The sequence below is a fragment of the Lates calcarifer genome, linkage group LG16_LG22 (assembly GCF_001640805.2).
Source record: "Lates calcarifer isolate ASB-BC8 linkage group LG16_LG22, TLL_Latcal_v3, whole genome shotgun sequence".
Lineage (NCBI taxonomy): Eukaryota > Metazoa > Chordata > Actinopteri > Centropomidae > Lates > Lates calcarifer.
In genome coordinates this window covers 23,940,033-23,961,683 of record NC_066848.1, presented here as the reverse complement: position 1 = coordinate 23,961,683, position 21,651 = coordinate 23,940,033, and the positions used below count along the sequence as shown (strand labels likewise).

The 21,651-nt window shown below is 39.3% G+C and overlaps 1 protein-coding gene across 1 annotated transcript in view; it reads right to left on the bottom strand.

The window, feature by feature from the left end:
- Positions 1-21,651, bottom strand: part of LOC108895746 (regulating synaptic membrane exocytosis protein 1-like) — an 89,261-nt gene that overhangs the window by 21,282 nt on the left and 46,328 nt on the right. Inside the window, 14 exon segments of the mRNA XM_051076664.1 lie at positions 920-1,024; positions 1,584-1,749; positions 3,596-3,749; positions 5,084-5,255; positions 6,264-6,394; positions 6,484-6,599; positions 7,680-7,726; positions 9,022-9,039; positions 10,740-10,863; positions 11,338-11,437; positions 11,527-11,640; positions 12,626-12,666; positions 19,939-20,443; positions 20,445-20,637. Of these exon segments, the coding sequence (XP_050932621.1) occupies positions 920-1,024; positions 1,584-1,749; positions 3,596-3,749; positions 5,084-5,255; positions 6,264-6,394; positions 6,484-6,599; positions 7,680-7,726; positions 9,022-9,039; positions 10,740-10,863; positions 11,338-11,437; positions 11,527-11,640; positions 12,626-12,666; positions 19,939-20,443; positions 20,445-20,637 (1,986 nt within the window).

Sequence of the window (21,651 nt, the reverse complement as noted above, 5' to 3'; positions counted from 1 at the left end):
CCCATTTTACCTGAAATTATTGCTAGAGCTAACTAACCTTTTCAGCTGAAACAAAAGGGCTTGGGGGTAGGGAGGTGGAAAGTACTGAGAGTCATTATAATTTACTTTCATCCATTTCTAAACAGTAATTTTAGTGACAGAACTTCTTAAAAGAAATTTTCAAAGAGAGACAATCATGATAAAAGCACATAAACCTACAACTGAACCACAACCCAAATCGTAGAACCAAAATGTCAAACAAAATGTCATGATTGGCTAGTTTACCTGGTGTGAAGGCACTCAGCACTTTTGCCTCGCATTGACTGGTGGATCATGATGATCTCACTGTTGTTACCATGGGGATGGATGACACATGAGGAAATTAACAACAGTCAAAAAACCAGAAGAGCAGAGGGAGAAGAGGGTGAATAGGAAAGAGAAGCTGTCGCTGATTGCTATACACACGACACACACACACACACACACACACACATGAAATGCCGCAGATTTTGCTGAAATGCCACAGATTTTTGCAACCAAAGCCTTTTTGTCTAAAGTCACTTTCACAATCAATGAATAGCTACTGCACCAAACTTGGATCAAAGCCTACAGAAAACTGAGTCATGAAAAAGAAAGGGCAAAAAAACAAAATCAGGGAATATTCTAAAAAAAAAAAAAAAAGGTTATGGTAAAGGGAAAAAAATACCTGATTGATAAAATAAAGTTTTAGATATGCTTATGACAAGCATTCACACTTAAATGTATAAACAAAGTCTCTCTGCAGCAGACACACAGTTTCTACTCTCGTTCCAACTGCATACACAAATAAGCGCATTATAGCAAAAAAAAAAAAAAACAGTCAGAATAACAATTTTCTGACAATCACTGGAAACAGTTGACATTTATTCTAAATAGATGTATCAAAAGTGGCGACACACACCTGTCGTCTAGGAACTCCTCCTCCTGGTGGCGACCTCTGGCAGCGTCGTGGTATCGGGTTGGAGAACGAGAACGACGAGCGTGAGGAAGCTCATCATCCAAACTCCTGAAAAAGAGAAAGAAAAGAGGAAAGAAAGACTTATGTCAGGTTAGTGGTTAGGCGATATTTCAGTCGACTCTTGGCAACGCTCATTTGGCTCAGCCAGTAAATGCAGAGCTGGCAGGACTGTGTGTTCTACATCAGACAGACATTTCATTAGTAGATGGACTGTTTGCTGCCTTCCAACAAACTCTCTCATTCCTCCTCTCTCTATGTGCCACAATGCCTTACCTCTTACAAGTGACCAGTGTCTTTTTTCCAGGCTGATATTGGTCCTTAATTAGTCTTAGAGATGGGTGGTGTTGCCTGATGATGATTACTTCCATCTAAATCCTTGCACATAACTATATCACAGAAGTGAGCAAAAAGTCTGAACCACTGCATTAACTCATATTTTGGCTAATATATGACCATGACAGGCAAAAATACAAATGTTTTACAGCCAATTTTTCAAGTTTATTTGGGGTGATGATTGAGTGTATCACTTTAAATATCCTCAAATTAATTAATGTCTCATGTTGACCCTTTGAAATAAAATCCTCTCCAAAGTCCAACCAACCCTCACCTTTGGGTGGGAACGTTGGGCGGCCGCGACCGGATGCGCCCCTGTTCCTCGCGGTGTGGGGAGACCGAGCGGGATCGTATGTGATGGGTGGGTGTCCTCTGCTGCTCTGGCACCTCCAGAGTAGACGTGGGCTCTCGCTGCCTCTCTCTGCCACGCCCATCTGCTGCTGGGTGGGAACCACCATGCATAATCACAAACACATAGATAAACAGTCTCATAAGTGCACAGACATGTTAACATTAAACGTGTGAAATGTGGAAAAAACAATTCGCAGAATCTATTTGTTTAATCATGGCAAATGAAAGAGACTTTAGCAGTGTGTAGAACTATAGACTGACACCCTAAACTGTGAGTCTGGGAGCCAGATAATGGAAACTTTAATACAAGAGTATGAATTATCTTCAGCCAGACACTCAAGCTACAAAAGAAGCACAGTAGATAATGCTGTACTGTATGTGCAGTGTGCTAAATATCTGAATGTCTCCTCCTGCCTTTTACACTTGCACACACACGGTACACACACACTACTGTGACATAATGGCATACACATAAAACTGACTGACCCTTACGAAAGGGTTTAATCTTCTAATCTTTTATTCTTATCATTATTCTTCTATTTCATTATATATTTTTTTTATCTTTAGGTAAATACTTTTTAAAAAAATCATTTATACTACACCACTTTGTACTTCAGACCTTTATAATTACTATTTAAACACTGAGACCAAAAATGTAATTACTGGTAATGATGTTTGTATTGTTATCAAGTATATGACAATAAAATTGAAGGTGGACACTTCAATCTAGTTTATATTGAGTCAAGTGGCATCAAAATGATCCATGAGCCCCCAATTACTGTAATCTAAACTGAGAAGATGTGTGAGCCTTTAACAGTAATAAAACCTTGTTAATGGCTTCATTAATAAGGCCCGGTGCAATTGAACATGGCTAATGTAGCTAGGAAGGGAAAAATGCTGGGAAAAATGTATATTTGCAGTATTTATTTACTCATCACCCACCGCATTCACTGTCCAAAGTATACATTATCTACAATTTGGCTAAATGTCCACAACTCACTGTTATAATGGTTTCAAGTTATGCTAGTAGCCTCCTATCTCACTACATGTAAGCCTAGCATGCTAAAATGTTAGCACTGAGTTTACTACCCTTTACTACCCTGAGCATATTGTATGGCAACTACAACAGAACAATCAGTCTCAAGGATACAGACTATTAAATGATTATCCTAATAATAGAACTGCAGCCAGCTATTTTTCATTCCTGGATGCTGTATTTTTAAATTTTAGTTTCTTTGCTGATGTGTAAGAGTTATCTCTGAAGATAAAAATATAAGCAGAGAGACTGATCAGCCTTGAAGGGATCTGTGTGACTGCATTGGTCTTTGTTGTGATTCCAAGGTCACTGGCTTTATTTCCTCAGAGAATTGCACCTCAATGCTCAGATTGGGCCATTAGCTTTACTTTAGAAAGTGCTACCAAGTTTTTCATTTACTCCCAGCATAAATGAAAATTAAAACAAAGTTGGTCAAAGTGATGTGATGTACTTTTCCATCCCGTTCAGGCTCTCATTTTAACCTTAGCACTCATTAACAATGAACACAGATAAACCATATGATTTGTCTGACACAGCTGATTGATATATGAGCTGATATATTTGTGTTTGACCAATTAAATGTCATAAAAGAATTCTATGCACAAAAGAGACAATTTAAATGTACACACATTCTACACTGAAATCCAGTAATCCAGTATCTGTCGTAGCTGACATATTAGAGACAAACAACCACCACACTCTGTTACACACTGAGAAAACAGACATTTATATTGACATATATGCTATACTTTGTTCACTGACAGTAAACCATACACAACCTTTTCTCTCTCTACACTGATGCGTGCATGTGCACTCACACACAGAGGATATGAAAGAGCTTATACATGAATATACACAAGTAAGTGGATTCACAGACACATATATGCGCTCAGACTTACGCTGCAGCTTCTTGCCAGGGGTGTCTGTGTGTGCGTGTCGTCGGGGCAGGTACGGGGAAGGTCGGGGCAGTGGTATGGATGAGACATCATGGGTTTGGAGTGGATACCAGTGAGGCTTGTCATCCAGTAAGGCCGTCTCCAGCTCTATGAGGATCTGTTAAAGTCATAATACATGTAGTAAAATAATCATGACTGTCAATTCAACAAGCAGCAGAGGCTGCATATGAAAATATATCAGGAAAGCTTTTACATGTACCATTCTATATATCCACCGTCTGGTATTTTAGTGCAAAAATGTTCTGGTCACAGACTGTACATTCACTGAGCACTTTATTAAGAACAGCTGTACTCCTACTTTCTCGTGAAATTATCCAGTCCACAGCAGTTTAATAAATAAAATCACGTAGATACAGGTCAGGAGCTTAAATTAAAGTTCACATCCAACATCCATAGGAGGAGGGGTGTGGGGGGGGGGGTGTTGGGGGTGGGTGGTTTGAGTATTTCCGAAACTGCTGACCTCCTGGGATTCTGTTGCACACCAGTCTCTAGAGTTTACTCAGACTGGTGCGAAAAAAAGAAACATTCAGATTCAGAGCTGACAGAAAAGCTATGGTAACTCAGATAAACACTCTTTACAACTGTGGTGAGCAGGCCACACTGGGTTCTAGTGTCAGCCAAGAACAGAAATGTGAGGCTTCAGTGGGCACAGGCTCACCAAAACTGGTTAAAGACTGGAAAAACATAGCCTGGTCTGATGAATGAGGATTTTTGCTGAGGCTCAGACAGTAGGGTCAGAATTTGACATCAACAGCACAAAACTTTTTGTCTACAGTTCGGGCAGAAATGGGGAATGTTTTCTTGGCACACTTTGGGCCCCATAATACTAATCAATCATGATTTGAATGCCATAGCCTGTCACATCTGGTCACCATGGTTATCCCTATGGTCACAATCTACCCATCTTCTTCCAACATGATAATAGATAATGATAATAACAGTCACCAGATCTGAATCCAATGAAAAACCTTTGGGACGTGGTAGAGTAAAGATTGGCAGCATGAAATAGCAGCTGACAAATCTGCAGAAATTATGTGAATCAATCTATGGCTCTGGTACAGAAGGAGTGATGTATTTTATGTGTAATGTCAAAGTAACACTTCTTTAAAGACAAGTTAAATGACAAGTTAAAGCTGCGTTTAGTGATTCTGTAGGGTGGCAGAACAAGAACGATATATAGCCGTGTTATAAAGTCAATATGGCAAATATATGTGATGTCTAGTTTAAATGCTGCTGCTCTGTCATCGTGTATATGCTTTAACTGTGATATGCCAAGGGATTGCAGATGAACATTAGCTTTAAGCTAATTCAATACAGCAAGTCACCAGTGTGATCAAGACTCACAATCACCAGCAACATGGCATCTCAAGAAAACATGCAATAGACTATAATTCAGAAAGGAGAGGAACATTGATTGCATGTGTGTGGTACCTCTCCCATAAAGATGCTGTCTTCCTCTGGTGACCTGGGTTGGTCCCATAAAGTCAGCTCCAGCATGTGGTTTCGGAAATCCCTGCGATGGACGTGAGTGTAGACGAACGTCTGGTTCCACTTAGGCTCGCAGGTCTTCTTCACTGCTTTTGTCCTTCGTTTACTCTTGTCACTGTGTTAAACAACACAGATATCCAGTGGTTAAAATAAATGACCAAAATTACTTTGAAGCTAAATCACAACCCTTCAGGTGCCTCATTCATCTACATGTACCCCACTTCGATGACGTATGCAAACTGGAATGGATTTACAAGTTATATATTTGTACCCAAGCACCAATGAAGATGCTGCAGTTCCTCAAACGACCACAAGAGTTGACTCTAATTAAACTCTGAAGGAACCTTTCCTTCTACAGCATGGTATTGCAGTGGTCAGCACTGTCCTTTCACAGTTAGCCCAGGTTTCTGTGTGGAGTTTGCATGTTCTCCCTCTGTCTGTGTGGATTTCCATTCGCTGCTCTGGCTTCCTCCCACAGTCCAAAGACATGCACGTTAATTAGTGACCCATAGTTGCCCATAGCATGAACATGAGAGTGTATGGTTGTTTGTCTCTATATGTCAGCCCTGTGATAGACTGGTGATCTGTCCAGGCTGTACCCTGCTTCTTGCCCAATGTCAGCTAGGGTTGGCAACAGCCAAGGTGGGGGGGGCTTAGAATGTCAATCAGTGTTTTAGACAAAATGTTGGGGACTCCATTGTTAAATTTTTGTGTTTTTCTTTTCAAAGTATCATTTTATCAAGTAGAAATATTGCTTAAGAAGGACTGTAAATGTATCACAGCTGTGATTGCTGCTTGATTGTCTTAACCTGGCTTCTTGCCCTTTGCTCAGATTTTATGGCTCCAATCAATTGAAAAATATGGCATTAAGCATTAAATCCAGGCTTCAGAAACCTGGTGGCCATGTGACAGATATTGCGTTTGAGTAGTTTTTATACTATGCAGACTAGAAATGTGATGAATCTGCACTTTCTTTTATTGTGTGGTTCTCATTCATCTAAACTCTTCTGTTCCCAATGTGACCACCATTCCATTTTAAAGTAATTTGAAAATGCAGTCTATTGTTATTCATGTTAATCTATTTTCATCTGTAGGACTCCCTGTGAAAGGGTGGTTGGAGTACCTGCGGTCAGGGAGAAAGTACATTTTGACGTATGGGCTCCTGGGCCGTCCGTCAGGCCGAAGCGGAAGTTCTACAGCCTGAAGCACGTTGACTATTAGCTGATGACCCACTTTGTCATACCACAGCTTCACCTGAATTGGAAACACATACAAACAAATCTAATGCTGTATCTTTTTGTAACACATCAACAGCCTAACGCACTCAAAGTGCACACACTCACCGAGAGTTGCCCTGGCATCAACTGTGGAGCATCTTGGAGCATCCCGGGACTGGAGGGAGATAGGACATTTAAGGATGGTCTCTCCGTCTTCTGTGACTCAAAAGAACTGGAACCTGCTATGAAGACAAAAAAAAAAAAAAAAAAAAAAGCTGTTTTTGAAACCCCAAGAAGAAAATGTCAGTTCTATTTCAGAAAAGTCAGGTCTACAAGAGTCAGGGAAAAAATGTGAAAAGATGAGTGAGGTTTGTAGTGAGATTGGAAAAGAGTGGAAAGATAATCTGGTGCAACTCTAAAATGAAAAGTGGGTTCATATTTATGTAATATCCATTAAGTGTTCCTTTACTAAGATAATGTCACATAAAAAGAGCACAGACTATTCCATTGCTAACCTGTCAGGATGACAAATTACCAAGCTTCTGCCCCACTTTGAGTCTAGTAAGCTTTTATTTAGAAGTACTGGGGCTACATATACCTTATAAAAAGGTTGTATGATCACATATTACCTAACCTGAGCCTAACCTTAAGCCATTAGTAATGACTTATGCAGAAACACATTTTCTCACTTTTGACATCCATCACAGACACAAGACATAAATTAATCTCATCCTAAATTATGTCAGGCTACTAAACTAAACTAACATTTTTCACTGGTATCTCACTAAAGTTAAAATTAAAGTTATGAAAAATTAATAACCAAATTCAATCACTTTCCAACCAAAAACAGGATGAGACATAATAAGTCTTAAACTGTGCGCCATCTGTAAAAGTAACTATGAAATGTTACTGTAATATCTGAAGACACTGTTACTCTCAAATTCAGATGGGAATAATAACACATTGGGCCTCATGCAAGAACCAGCTGCACAAACAGATTTGTTGTAAAGTGGCATGTGCAAGTGATTTAAGATACGTTGTGGCATTCAGTTAAAATATGTAGCTCCCCTTAAACCATAAATATGTGAATTATCTTAAGATTAAGTGTAAATACTGATGCAATTTTAGCTGTAGTGGATAACAATCCACACAAAGAAATTATTAAAATTATTAATTATTAAATTATTAAAGAAGTTATTTTTCCCAAAATGGTTAATATCAGAGAAAATATGTATAAGACACATCAGCAATCAGCAGAACTGATAAACATAGACAGAAGCACAAATACAGAGATGTTCCAACATCCCATGGGAGATACCTACTAGATTCTAATGGAGGGTGGGACGTGTCGGGGATTCTTGGGATATCACTGAAAGAGAAGCAGCAAAGACACAAATCAGTCACTCTTTTACTAACATCTGACTGGACAAAATAAAGTTAGTAATGTTCTTGATGCACAGGCATACATGCATAATAATGTAGTAGCAGTTTACTGAAAGAAAGTGGCATAGTAATTAAAGTTATTTGAGACTAAAATGTTATGTAGTCAAACAACATGGAGAAGCGAAGGGAAGATGTGAGTAGAGCCAAGCTCTTCTGACTGCAGTGTTTCCCACACTCATTCAGGTATTTTTGCCAATCATCACCTGAGATAATAATGAATGAGAACCAATAGGCTTCTGCCCACACTGTAGCTCAATCAAGGATCCCATGGGAAACACCAGAATCCATTGTAACACCTTCATATAACATATAGAAAGCATGGTATCTATGTAACTCTTATCAGTGTATTTTGTTGACTGAAATTCAAAATTTAAAAAGTGGATATGTTTAGTATTTTAACTCTGCATCCTCACCTCAGAGATTTGGAGGGTTTTTGTTAAGAGAAAGAGGCTGTGCAGAATTTGACATTCACAAAATGTATTTACAATAATAGTTCAACATTTTTCAATTTAGACTTTTTCACTTTCTTTCTGAGAGTTAGATGTTTTAAGTACAAAGCAGCAGTCGGGAGGTGGTTAGCCTAGCTTGGCATTAATACTGTAGGCAGCTAGGCTAATAGCTTCCCAGCTTAATGTACTTAATGTAAAAATCAGTTTTATCATTGCACTTGCAGAAAGAGAGCAAAATGTTGAACAATTTCAAATTTTTATATTTCCATTTCTGATTTTAAATTCAAACATTAAACTGATAAGTGTTTCATGGACCCTAAACATGTCAATGAAATAAAATAAATATTGCTTGCTTTATGGATCCTAGTGTCCCAACTTTCAAACCAAGGGATTAAGAGCAGAAAGGAGCATTTTTATTTAACGCTTCTAGATTTGACTTTGGGATCCTCAGACTTCCAGAAGTCAAAAAGAGGAACCCCACACACTGCACAAACAGCTTAAAAAGCTTGCAAAAGCAATGCTACGTTGATGGACATTTCCCATTGGCCATTTTGCATCCATTCAAGTCAACTTTAAGTCTTTCAGTCATTTAATTGGAGATGACAAATTCCAGCTATTTTCACAAAGCCAATATTTGCATCAATCGGCATCTCTACTAAACAGGATTCAGTTCAGTCCATTTAGAGATGCAAAATGGCACCAGCAAAAATAAAATTGATTCCAAATGCGTGAGAAGATTAAGGGGTCCTAATAAAATGGGCAGATTACTTACTGATATTTTCTACACACCCTTCGCGAGTGTTTGGAGAGAAATTAATACATTCAACTTTTTTTTTTCATCAAAGAGCAAATGAGGTTAAATCTTAAGAAAAGCTAACAGTGAGCAGTTTTAGTGTAAAATGTTCTATGTCGAATATCAGCTCATTAGAATGAGTTAATCTTACTCATAACAATGTACATTGTACATTTGGTACTCCAGGTGGGAGACTGAAAATATCTTGAGCAATAACATCATTTATTTGACATTATCCAATTCTGCACAGAAAGTAAAGAGCAGTTTGACAGGGCACTTAATCTCTAATTGGCAGAAAATTAGAAACATGTGAATGTGACCTCAGATTTTACATCTGATCCTAGAACACTGTCCTGTGACATGTGAGTCAGATGTGTAAAACGAGATATAATGGTATAATAGTTTTCTAGTGGCTAATAGTTTTTTGTGGTCTATTAGCACTTTTTCATATTAATTGCTTGAAAAACCTTTAGTTACTGCAAAGCAAGTATGCTGAAAATGTGAAATTCTTCTCAATCAATCAATTCAACATATAGACAATAAAGTCAGTAAGCACTTCATAATGAATAAATTATTACTTGGTTTTAAATGGAGCAGTTCTTTCAAGAATATCTTTATTTTCCATATTACTACCAGATGATATTATTCTTTCAGGGAGACTAGAGATAATATCTGGAAATTACAGACTTAATACTAATACTAACAATACTAACCTAACTGACTAAAACAACAACAACAAAAAAAAAAAAAAAAAAAAAAAGTGAGATAAGTTGAATGGATCTCAGAATTTGAATGTACAAACACGGAATTAGCTAGCTGAACCTACTTGCATAAATGAAAAATATGTAAACAAATGATCCTAATTACAAATCAGATAAAGAAAGAATCATCAATAAAGCAATAAAAATGAGGCTCTATCCACGTAAATAGATGTTTTCTATTTCCACAGGAATGATAAATACTTCAACAGCCTACTCTACCATGCACTTAATTAATATGTCTACTTTATTCAAATTGAAGCAGCTTAATAAACTAATAAGGCCATATTCATGGCGTTTCTCAATCATTAATCAATATATTGTGATAGTGAATTTTCCTTCATAAACCAGAATAATTGTAGAGAACAAAATAAGCAGTGTCTGGCTTAGATGGATAAAAACATTTATGATTTAAGAGTAGTCCATCAGCCCTCATACATCTGACACTTTGAAACAAGACATCTATTCTGCACACAAATGTGGTCATGACCAGCTCAGTTGAGTTTTTACAAGGCATTAACCAAAAATACCTGATGCAGCCACTGTCCTGTCTCTTACTGAGTTTACAGCTGATTTTATTTGATCAATAATAATTCACCTTATACCATCCTACAAATAAATGCAAGTGCTTTTTTAAAGGGGACATATGAAATCTCCTGTTCCAAAACCTGGCAGGCCTCAGCGGCAGGTAATAGCAGGGTGTTTTAATATTTTGAATGCAGCCTCACAGTCGCAGTCAGAATACAAATAAATGTCCCTGTCTTCCGTCTTATCTGAGGTCAGCCAACTCTGAGTCAGAACCTCAGTCAACACACTGCCTGTTTAAGTAATGCAACATGCAGACTGGTGACTGACTCGTAAAACTAAACGGTTGCATTTTTCACAAATATTAATATATGGAACCAATAGTTTATTGGGTGTGTTTCATTCCTGACTTACCCAATAGGCCTTGATACCACCAGCTCCACTTGAGGTTCAGCTTGAGACTCTAGGATGATGTTGTAAACTTCCTTCATGGTGGCTCCTGGTAAGAGCTTCCCATTCCACTGCAAAACCTCATCCCCTGAAATCAGACATGTATTTGCATGGGCTACTGTTTGTGCTTATGCCTTTACCTGTGCAGTTTGTAGAACTTTACTCTACAAATGTGGTGATGTGGTGAGTACTTCTAGCAGCATAACAGTTTATGTTGAACTGAGTCAAAATAAACAACAACTTGTGTGATCATGATAATGAAGGTGTGGCTCATCTCACTGATGTGTTTTTAATTTTTCAATTTTTATGTAAGATCACTATTAAGACAAAACAGTTCAATTAGGTTAAAACTAAAAGAGGCTAAGTTTGGATATGAAACCAAACAACCGCTGGCAAAAAAAAAAGCCATCTCTTTTAAGAGATATGAAGTTCATTTTTGTTTTATTAAAACAGCAGCAGTAGGATAGCCCTACCCCACTTAATCTAAAGTTAAATCATTATGGCTTTTCCTCTCTTTGCAAGCACCTGCAAATGGTGTGACTGGTGTAATGTTTTAGTCTACCTGCTCTAAGATGTCCCACCACATCAGCCAGACTGCCCTTCTTGACTTTAGTGATGAAGGCACCTAATCTCCCTGACTCTGTAACTCTGCCTCCCACCACCTAAAAAGAGAGAGGGAGAGGGAGAAATTAGTGTCATATCAGGGGTAGACAACAGTGTCTGAACACTGTTTGCTCAGCCCCACTCTGACCTTTAACCCCAGCAGAGCTCCAGCTTCTTTAGGCATTGCAGCGCTTCTCTTGCTGAGGGTGATTCGTCCAATCAGATGATCTCCCTCCTTAGATGGCTGCCAGGTTACAGGATGCTACAACAGGAGACAACAAGGGATTCATACTGACACTCGGAAGACTTCCCTCATTTTGCAAACATGCAAAATCAATCAAAGGAAAACAAAAACCAGCTCCTGGTGAAGACATATTAACGCTGTACTGTATCATAATTTTATTATTATTTTGATATGATTATTTTGAAAGAGTGTAAAGTGTTTCCCATCTGCCTGAATATTGACTGTGACATTAAGTTGATATCTGTGTTGTGTGTCTAGATTGTATGAGTGTCCTTGTTGTGGATCAGCATGTAAAAGTTTATCTTTGGAATAGTTGTTAAATATGCATAGAGATCAATGCTGCACAGCAGTTCTTAATAATGTGGCTAAATGCATGTATGATTTCAAGAGGCAGTGTGGATGAGTGGCAACTTAATGCATCATGGCTGCAGTTACATCTGAGTTCAATCTCATTAAAACAGAATCACACAGGATCCAAGGTGCAGCAATTAGCATAACTATACTTGGAATACTAAAGTTTTGCTACCATCTATCTGATGCATTTTCCTTTCATCTGATTACAGCTGGATCACACAGCATCAAAGGCTGCAACAGTCTGCAGCATTTTCCTTGGAATAAACGAGCTAAAGTTTGCAAACCGCTATCATCGATTGATTTAACACAACAGTCACTTTACATTAATTTTGTAAAAGCCTTTGAGCTTGCTGGTGTAAACACCCAGGGTTTGGTAAGTATTTCCTGGGAAAAGTTGTGTGGCACATAAGAAGTCATGTGTTTTACAGTAATGGATTCTTTAGAATATATTTAAAAAAAAAAAAAAAACAGTGGAAAAGATAAGCTCATCAATGAAAGATGCAAGAAAAGTAGCCTACAGGACGCACTGATTGAAAAGTGATCACCACAGCAATTAGGACCCAACAGCACCAAAGAGTCATATAAACATATTTTACATGCACACAGATGCTGACAAACTTGCAATAAAAAACATTACATAGTGACTTACATGCCATACAGTGGGGTCGTGTGGGTAACACTCCCAGTCACCTGCAAGAGAAAAGAGATCGGCTCAGACGCTGTGGATGTGGTGACTTCCTTCGTATCCCCTTTGTCTATTCAAAAAGCGCACACGCACGCGCACGTGCACACACACTCATACAACGGAAACTGTGTACACAGAACATACCAGCCTGAGTCCTCTTATACACAGCTCAGGCCAAATTTGGGGGCTCTAGAGAAGGTATTTGTTTACAGTGGAGAGGGTTAAGTTTATTGAATATTCAGGCCTGGGCTAGAATTAGAAATTTATCACTACAGTGGAAGGACTCATGCTCAAAGTAGTCCACTGAGACAGAGATGATACCAAAGGACAGCTAAGCCTTTTAAAATGCTTTAAATCCCTCCCAAATATTATACAGATCAGATGTTGTGGAATTACTCCAGGGGTAATGCAGTGATATGAGGATAAATAAAAAACTTTGGTAAATGATGACCTCATGCTGATGATCGTTGTGCATGAACATAACCAAAATCTTTTAGAGATGCAGAAAGCAGAATGGTGCATATTTTCTTTATTCTTTATTTATCACTATTACTCACTACTACACCTTGTTATACTTAATGCATACTAATGCATTTAAATCATGCATTATAACACAATCTGTCATTCAGTTATTACTATCTACTTATTTTGTCTTCAAACAAGTAATCAATAATTGCCTTTTGAAATGGATTCAGTCTTTTCATTTCATTTATTGTAAAAATCGAAATATTTTAAATGATTAAGATTGAAACTTAGTGTTGGTGTTTGTTTACATTTTGTTATCATATTTACTGATGGTCTGCCTATCATCCATCCATCTCACAGATACTATGTCACTAAATCCTGCACACTATCTTTAAATAAACATGAAAGTTCATTCTTAACCGTAGGAATAGTTTGAGAAAAACAATACATCTCTTGATCACACCTGGTAAGGTGGATATTAAGTGAGAATTGTTCTGCAAATTCTTTCTTCAAAGTTCCTATAATCTGATAACTACAGTAAACTGCATGTATACAAACATGATGAGAATTTTCTTCACTGGTTTCTTTCAGTATCAGCTGCCTTCCAGGAAGCTCTCAACAGGTGCATTTTCCGCATGTCCTGCAGGATATTTTAGGCAAATAAACATTAAATATTATCAATGGTTCAGACCTATCTCCTGCTTTAGTCCAAAAACACAGCCTCCTCTGTTCAAATGGGCCGGGGGGGGCGGTGTTGAAATGTGCGCGGGACTTCAACGACACTGTTATGACACAGAGTAAAACAGAGCCAAGCGTTCCTAGGAGCCAGGAGCCAGGAGGCAATGAGGTTAATGAGTTGTGACAACTTATAGTGACATTATGTAATCTTAAAGCAAACGTTCTGACGATAGACAACTGAGTTCTCAGTTTCATAACTCAAGCGTGAACATAATTTTGTGTAGTGGATGGGACACATGGGTGAGTGTGTTCTTGTGTTTCTACACTTACAAGGACCCAAAAAAAAAAAAAAAAAAAAAAAAGCTATTAAAGTCACTATGGGACCAGGACACCATGTGCGGTCACTTGTTGTGCAGCTAGGGTTTTAGGAGATTCAAAAATTTGACATACTGATCTTATATAAATGGAATATCTGCACCTAGAAAGAGTTTGGAGTGTGGCGTCTTTTTTAAAAGTTAAGTTAGTTTGTGTTGAATTGTTTATGATAAGTTTTTGTGTGAAAGCTAGTCCCAGAAGCTTCCTTCACAATACTGTGGTGGTGCAAACACACACATTGGCCTCTCACAGACCTCTACTGGAGCCTGGTAGAGTGAGTACAAACCACCAAACTCCAGACCTGATACAGAAGAGGAAAAGAATGGTGTGAGAGGAGCCAGAAACCCCCCATACTGGGAAACATATCAATAGTATGTCAATATACTGTATGTTATCAATAGTATCTGTCAGTCATGTTGATGGTGCCAGGTGCATCAGACTTGATAACTGCAGAGGATATCAAACAAACTAATGTGATGCATCAACTGTATTTATTTAAACATCAGACATGCATTGATCTAGTCCTCTGGTGGGATGAGCTGATGGCATCACATCACATCACTCTGGATTGAGCCGTAAAAGAGGCTGGTGTCATGAAACCTTGCACATGCATAGTATAACGTATGGCGAAAAATTGACACTTCATTTCAGTCACCAAACTTTTTATGATCAGATTTGACTGATGGTTCTATGCATGCAGTTTTTATATCCTGGCGACCATTTACTGTGAAGTTATGGTTTTCTCCCCATTCATTTAGATAGGAGCCTGATCTTGTTAGCTACATGGTGAGACTTTTTGCTATAGGGACTAAACTGCTGTTAAGTTGACATGCAGTTCATCACCGTCCAGCAAGTGGAGTGTTTATATATCAACAAAGAATGGTGCACAAATGATGCGGTTGTGTCCAAAACTTGTTCACTGCTGAAGAAACTGCAGCAGAGCAGTTTGCTGTACAGCTGCATCGCAATCAACAAACATCACATCCCCGATGGATTTTTCATCACTGCCAGTAACTTCAATCATGCATAGTTAAAGACTGTTATGCCAAAATTCCACCAGCATGTCAAGTTTAAACCAAGAGGAGAAAATATCCTGAAAGCATTCCCCCACTCCACCTAGGCAATGAAACGTGACACAAAGGCATTCAGATACAAGCCTGACCTCACACACACTCATCAACCTCAGGAAAACACATGCTAACCCACAAAGCTCCTTGGAATGCAGATCACAGAAAACCTCTCCTGGACCTCAAACATGACAGCACTCTCTGAGAAAGCACAGCAGCATCTCCACTTCCTGTGTCAACTGAAGAGAGTGAGCCTCCCTCCACCCGTCTTCACTACATTCTACAGAGCCACCACTGAGAACATCCGGACCGCCTGCATCACTGTCTGGTATGGGAGATGCTAGGTCTCTGACCGTAAGATCTTACAGTGAACAGTAAGCAGCCACAGTCGCCTCGCCCTCTTACCATCTGGCTGGAAGTACCAGAATATCAAGACCTCCTCAGGCAGGCTGTACAAAGCTTCTTCCCACGAGCTGTGAGGATACTCAACAGCTTCAGGGCCAAATACCTCATTACAAATAACAATAAAAGCTTAGACCTTGAGCTTGAACTCATCAGAGTTAAAGCTATGCTGTGTTTACCAACCACAGTAGTCTTTCAGATGTTTCCATACCACACTTATAACTCTAGAACTAACTAGCTCTACACTACAATCTAACAGCGATGTCGTCATCTGAGGATGAGGATGCTTGCTTACGTCTGTGCAGAATCAAAAACCACCCTTCAAAAATTATCACAAATTCTGTATCATTGTAAGAGTATATGTGCATAATAACAGTAACTATAAGGGAAGGGTGAAGGGTCAATTCTTGGCCTCCAAGATGAAATATAAGCTGTGTATCTTGTGGATTCATGTGGATCTGTTGGTTCTCTCTGTAAAATTGAAATCTGTGGTGAAAAACAATTTAGATAGTTGTAGGATGGAAAAAGTCAAAGTTGTGAATCAAAGTACATGTGTGTACTATTTTTTCCTTACTGCCTTCCCATCAGAGGATGAGTTTGTAGTGTGTGTTTGTGTGTAGGAGGATATTTGCACAGATCATAATAGGATCTACTGTACTGTGACTGAATGCATATTTGAGTATGTGCGTGTGTGCGTGTGTGTGTGTGTTTTCCTGTGCTGATCTTACAATGATTTACATGCCTGGACGCTTCTCAGCTGCCAGCAACCACATCTTGGAGCTGACCCGGTCTCATTCTCAAGCTAAAAAAGGAAGCAGCGTCTTGCTGCCACAACGGTGTGTTTAAAACCTGGCCTGACAGCACACTCATACTAAACCTCTACTTGATCGATGTTGCAGTGTCTGGTCTGGGTCCAGGCTGGTGCTGCATGCACCCTCTTTTCCATTCCAACACACCGCGCTTTACCTATGTCAGCTTCCAGTGACAGTGAAGCCATAATGTAGCATAAGCATGCTTACAGTTAGATGCATTGTGTTTATTAAATACTGTCGAGGTTATTAGGTATTAACTGTAAAATGACATGAAGTGTCGTGTAGTGGTAAATAAAAAGAAGATAGAACTATGAACCTGAATCAATGGACTATAAAAATTATTTATCCTCATTTTAGTATGGATTTATTTTGATTTACTTAAGTTCACTACCATAACATATCATCAAAGGTCAAGTCATCTCAAAAGTTTTAAGTTGGTGGTATAGTCAGTTTCCTATATAAAGACGGGAGCAAACTGCGTTTAGGCAGATTTGTTCTGCACATTTTAGAATGTGTTTAAAACAGCACATTCTTCACCTTTCTCCATTATACTATTGAATCATTTGGTGTGCAAAACAATAGTTGAGATAGTATAGTCTGGATCAAAGAGGCAGACCGACCGTCTGGCTAACAATCCCCCACAGCAACTAGAGGACCTATTCCAGGTGACAAAGTTTGACATCTGGGATATTTGGGACAAAATTCCATTGCAAATTATAAACTTTTACAAGGCAGGTCTTTTTAAGGACACGAAGGGAAACCATTCACTCAACTCAACATAGTAAAAAAAAAATTGCGGAAAAAGTTGTATCAGTTTTTCATTATCATCTTGTTACCAGCAAAGGAAAACATTTAAGCTCTATTACAATATTACAATGACTAAAGTTGCAGTAACATTGTCCACCTCCTGCCATGAGGTCTTTTTGGTGTAACTGTAAAATATTTTAGTGGGTAGCATAACAGCAAACCTACAACAGGACTGGACCAGTGGTTACGAGCTGCTACTTGAACACGTCAGTGAACCTGAGTGCCTTGGAACTGCTAATAGAGAACTAGTGACTTAACGCAGCTTGGATATGACAAGATTAGAGTGTAAACAGTGGTGTGTTCTCAGGCTTGGGGACATAGTTGGCTATGTAAGGCCAAACAAGGTCAACAGTGGGATCAGCCGGGGTCAAACTGCCCCATCACAGACACACTAACACACATGTATGCACAGTGTGGGACTGTCAACCTCGGGGGGCCAAGCTGAAAACAATACAATATGACACAAAGGCAAACATTCAGATACATACACAGGCTCACACACACTCGTTAACATGCACACTGGTATACTGCGTAGCTGCTCACTTTGACATTCACACTGCTGGCTACAGCCCACTGCGTGCCACTGTACACAAACGTTAGAAAATGTTGCAGGAGGTGTAGCGTTCCTACAAACACAGCCAGATGACAGATAGCAAATGCTGCATTTAGAAAGCTGATAACACGCTAGTGGTTCTGGAGTAGTTTATTACTACACTATAACATAGATTTTAAGAATGCATTGCAGGTTGCAAAAGTTCAAACGTAGTAATTTCCAGAATCAGTAGGTTATATCAGAGCAGCCTTACCTGTTCTGATCACAGTGAATTTCAGAGACACCTCTCAGAGTCTGAATGAAGACAGCAGACTGAGACTAAAACACTCTCTTCACTTCTTACATTCACATCCCATGACACAGTGTGTTCAAGTGGGAGTGTTTAAACACACACACACACACACACACACACACCACACACACACACACACACTGAAAATGCACTGCCTTACCTCAAATAGTTCAATAATTAAATTCAAATTAATTGCATTATATCATAATTTCCTTAAATTAATGTTGTTAAATTAATGTACATAGTCCTGGTTGAAGAGGTTTGTAAATGGCTGGACTGTAAATCCTCTGTTGGTGAGAGGTGTTTTCTATTATTCCTCATCCTAATAACCTAATCAAGGTGACTTAGACAGTATACTGTAGTTGTAGGAGACACTATACATCTGGGTGCCTTGAGGATTGTAATGAAATAAAAAAAATAAAATCAAGGCTAACATGATGTTGCCCAGGGGTCTCTCTTCGAGCCATGCATTAACCTCAAGTCATTTTAATGAGAGCTATTGCATCAGTTTGACTAATTCTTTCTTTGTTGATTATATATAAGTTCTGTTATTCCTGTCCTTTTACATGTTAGCTTGTAGAATTACCATGAATATAAATAATCATAAATCATTAACAATCTACATGCATGTTAATGCTGCTTACTTTGCAGTGTTACTGCAAGATAATACTGTATCTTCTACTTGCAGGTGATCTCATAGTGAACTGAATAGCAACAGCTTCAGTTAGAATGTTTTTGTGTGTATGTGCATTAGTGGAGGTGCATGGTCCTCAAGACATGCAGAATGCTTCCACATGAAGCATCAGACTTCTCTGTAGTTCATTCACTTCCTCCTCTGTGTCTGATGTATCAATGGCAAAGTCCATTTTAGAAATGTTTATCTTTCCCAATTCCATACTAAATAATATTTCAGATATTGTGTCTTTTGTATTCACACTTGAAAAGTGAAAAAAAAGTCAGTGTGCTCTGCTGGATACTTCTGTCTCACAACACACTGCAGAAAAGAAATGAACGAGGTGCAAAAACTAAAAATAGCTACAATACATTGCAGGCAGTGGTGAGATATTATACAGACACATTTTTAAAAACAAGAGATAAGCATGTAAATCATTTTGCTTTCTCTTTGTTGAGTTGAATTGATATTGTAAAATCACCAATTTACCTATTTCTGGTCAGCGCTAACAGTAAGGTATGCTGTTTGCAAACTAACTGCAAATCTAGAGTACAATTTCAAGTAGTACATATACAGTAGAACATACTGTATACAATCAGTGCCTAGTATAAACTGAGTACAGAGCTGATCTATAGGCATGATACTAATGGAAGGACTACAAGAGAGATACAAGGTAGGATATACATGAGCACTCATCAAATGAAGCTGTTTGTTTGTTTGCTTATTTCTAGACAAGAATCACTAAAATGATGGTTTATAATGTACATTAATTCAGCACTTCACACGAAGAAAAACTAGTTTACAAACAGTCAAACAGGTTTTAGAGTATGATGTTCATAGACATTTAGAGCAGTGGAAGAACATGTGCATCAAATGTGATGTGAACATGTGATGAGAGAATTAAGATTTTTAGGGCTGACCTGTATTTTAAATCTTCTTGCCCTAAGCAGTATAAGACACTGCCAGAAAGCAAAACCTTTCCTTCAGATTTTCTCAAAATCAAATTGCCTCAGATATCTCAGGTGATGGATGAATAAGCAAATGAACTGGACAGATGTCAATACTTTCCATACTCCCTCTGAAATCACAACCTCCCTGAAATCAACAACAGTTTTTTCATGAAAGAAAAGTGATGATTGATATTGTCTCTGACCTCTCTCGCTGACGCTTTCAATCTCAGCATCCTCGCAGCTGCTGTACTCAGGCGTGGTCCCCCCTTCCTCCTCTGAACTGCTGACACTGGTTTGTCTCTTCCCTCCGGCTCCGAGCCCTCGTTTCGACTTGTAGGGCCTTGGCGGAGGTGGACGCAGAGATTCTGATTGGTCAGAGCTGAGTGAATCGTTGCGCAGCATGCTCTCGGCCTTCTCCCGTTTGGTCCGCCTCCCTACTGGTCCCTGGCCGGGGGCTGAGCCAGGTCCTGAACCAGGAGGCTCTCTGAGTTCAGGGGGAGGGGCTTGCTGAGCAAGGGTGTGTTCATGCGGCCCACCAACCCCACCCACCGTCCTCTGACCAGGCCTAACGCCATCGCCAACCTCCCCCACTACGCCCATGCCACGACCCTGCATGGGCACAGGGTGTCCTCGGCCTCCAGGAGGGACCAGCCCTGCTTGGCAAGGGGCAGAACCGTTGTGGTCCATGTGGTGGTAACCCCCCTCCTCCTGTCCGTCTTACTCCACCACCTCCTCCAACAGGATCATGCTCCAAAGAGCGTCCCTTTGTCAGTCGCCTGCTTTCCCTGCGCTCCCTCGACTCCCCGCGGAGGTCCCGGTCCATAGAGACCTGGGTCTGCAGCCTGGGCTGGCCTGGCCGCCGCTCTCCCCGACCGGCTCCTCCACCTCCCCGTCCATTTCTCCTGAAGAATAATCGATATGGGGACAGAGAGGGAAAGAAAGGAGTAGGTGAGAGTTGTTGAAAAACAAGGTGTTGTATTTCAGACACACAGATCATTGGATACTGTATTTACATGCTTGGAGAACTGAGGTGTAATATTAAGCTCACTGGATAAGCTCCCAAAAGCCAGGTGAGAGTCCTTTTATGTTATTTTAGTTTTTATTTGCCATGAAAACAGACGTGCAAATCCTTCAGTGTGTGTTTGGGTCATAGTAGCAAGTGTTACTACTGAAATCACCATCCTGCATTTTGAAAAAGCTAATGCTAAGTAAAAGTTGAATTTACAATCTGTGTTGTTAGCTCCTCTACAGTGTACTGATTATGTTCCCTATAATGTAATGTACAGAATTTAAAAAATGTTTTTAGTATAAAAGGATCAGAAAATAGTGAATGAGACATTTCTCTCAAAACCACATACTCTGCTGGCTGGATTTAACCTCTGGGGACCATGAACGTCATTTCATGGCAAACACTCCCACAGTCACAATTGAAAACACATTCTACTATCCAGTGTTTTGGAACTGAGTGCATTCTTCCATTACACTCAGAATAGCATAGGAAACAACACAGACTGGTTTCCTAAGAGCGAGAATCCACCACTGTATAAAAAAAGCAAATGATGGATGCAGGAATTAATGCTTAATAGAACAAATATTAACATATTTCACAAGAGCTGCCTTCTGTCTGGTAACTGAGAGAACAGTTTAAAGGAACAGTCCACCAATTTCAAGACCGCTTCACTTGTCATGGTTAGTCCTACACAGTTTTGTCGCTCTGGGGGAGTGTTCTATTTACCAGACAGGGATGGTATCACAAAATAAACTTTCATTCTGGAATTTGTAGGATGGAGTTATAGTATGGACTTAAAAAAAAACACACAATGTCTTGGCCTGCTTTGATTTTGACCATTCTTTTTTTAATCTGTATCTCATGGCTCCCCAGTTTTACGGAAGGGGAATGCTGAATTGCTGGGGTA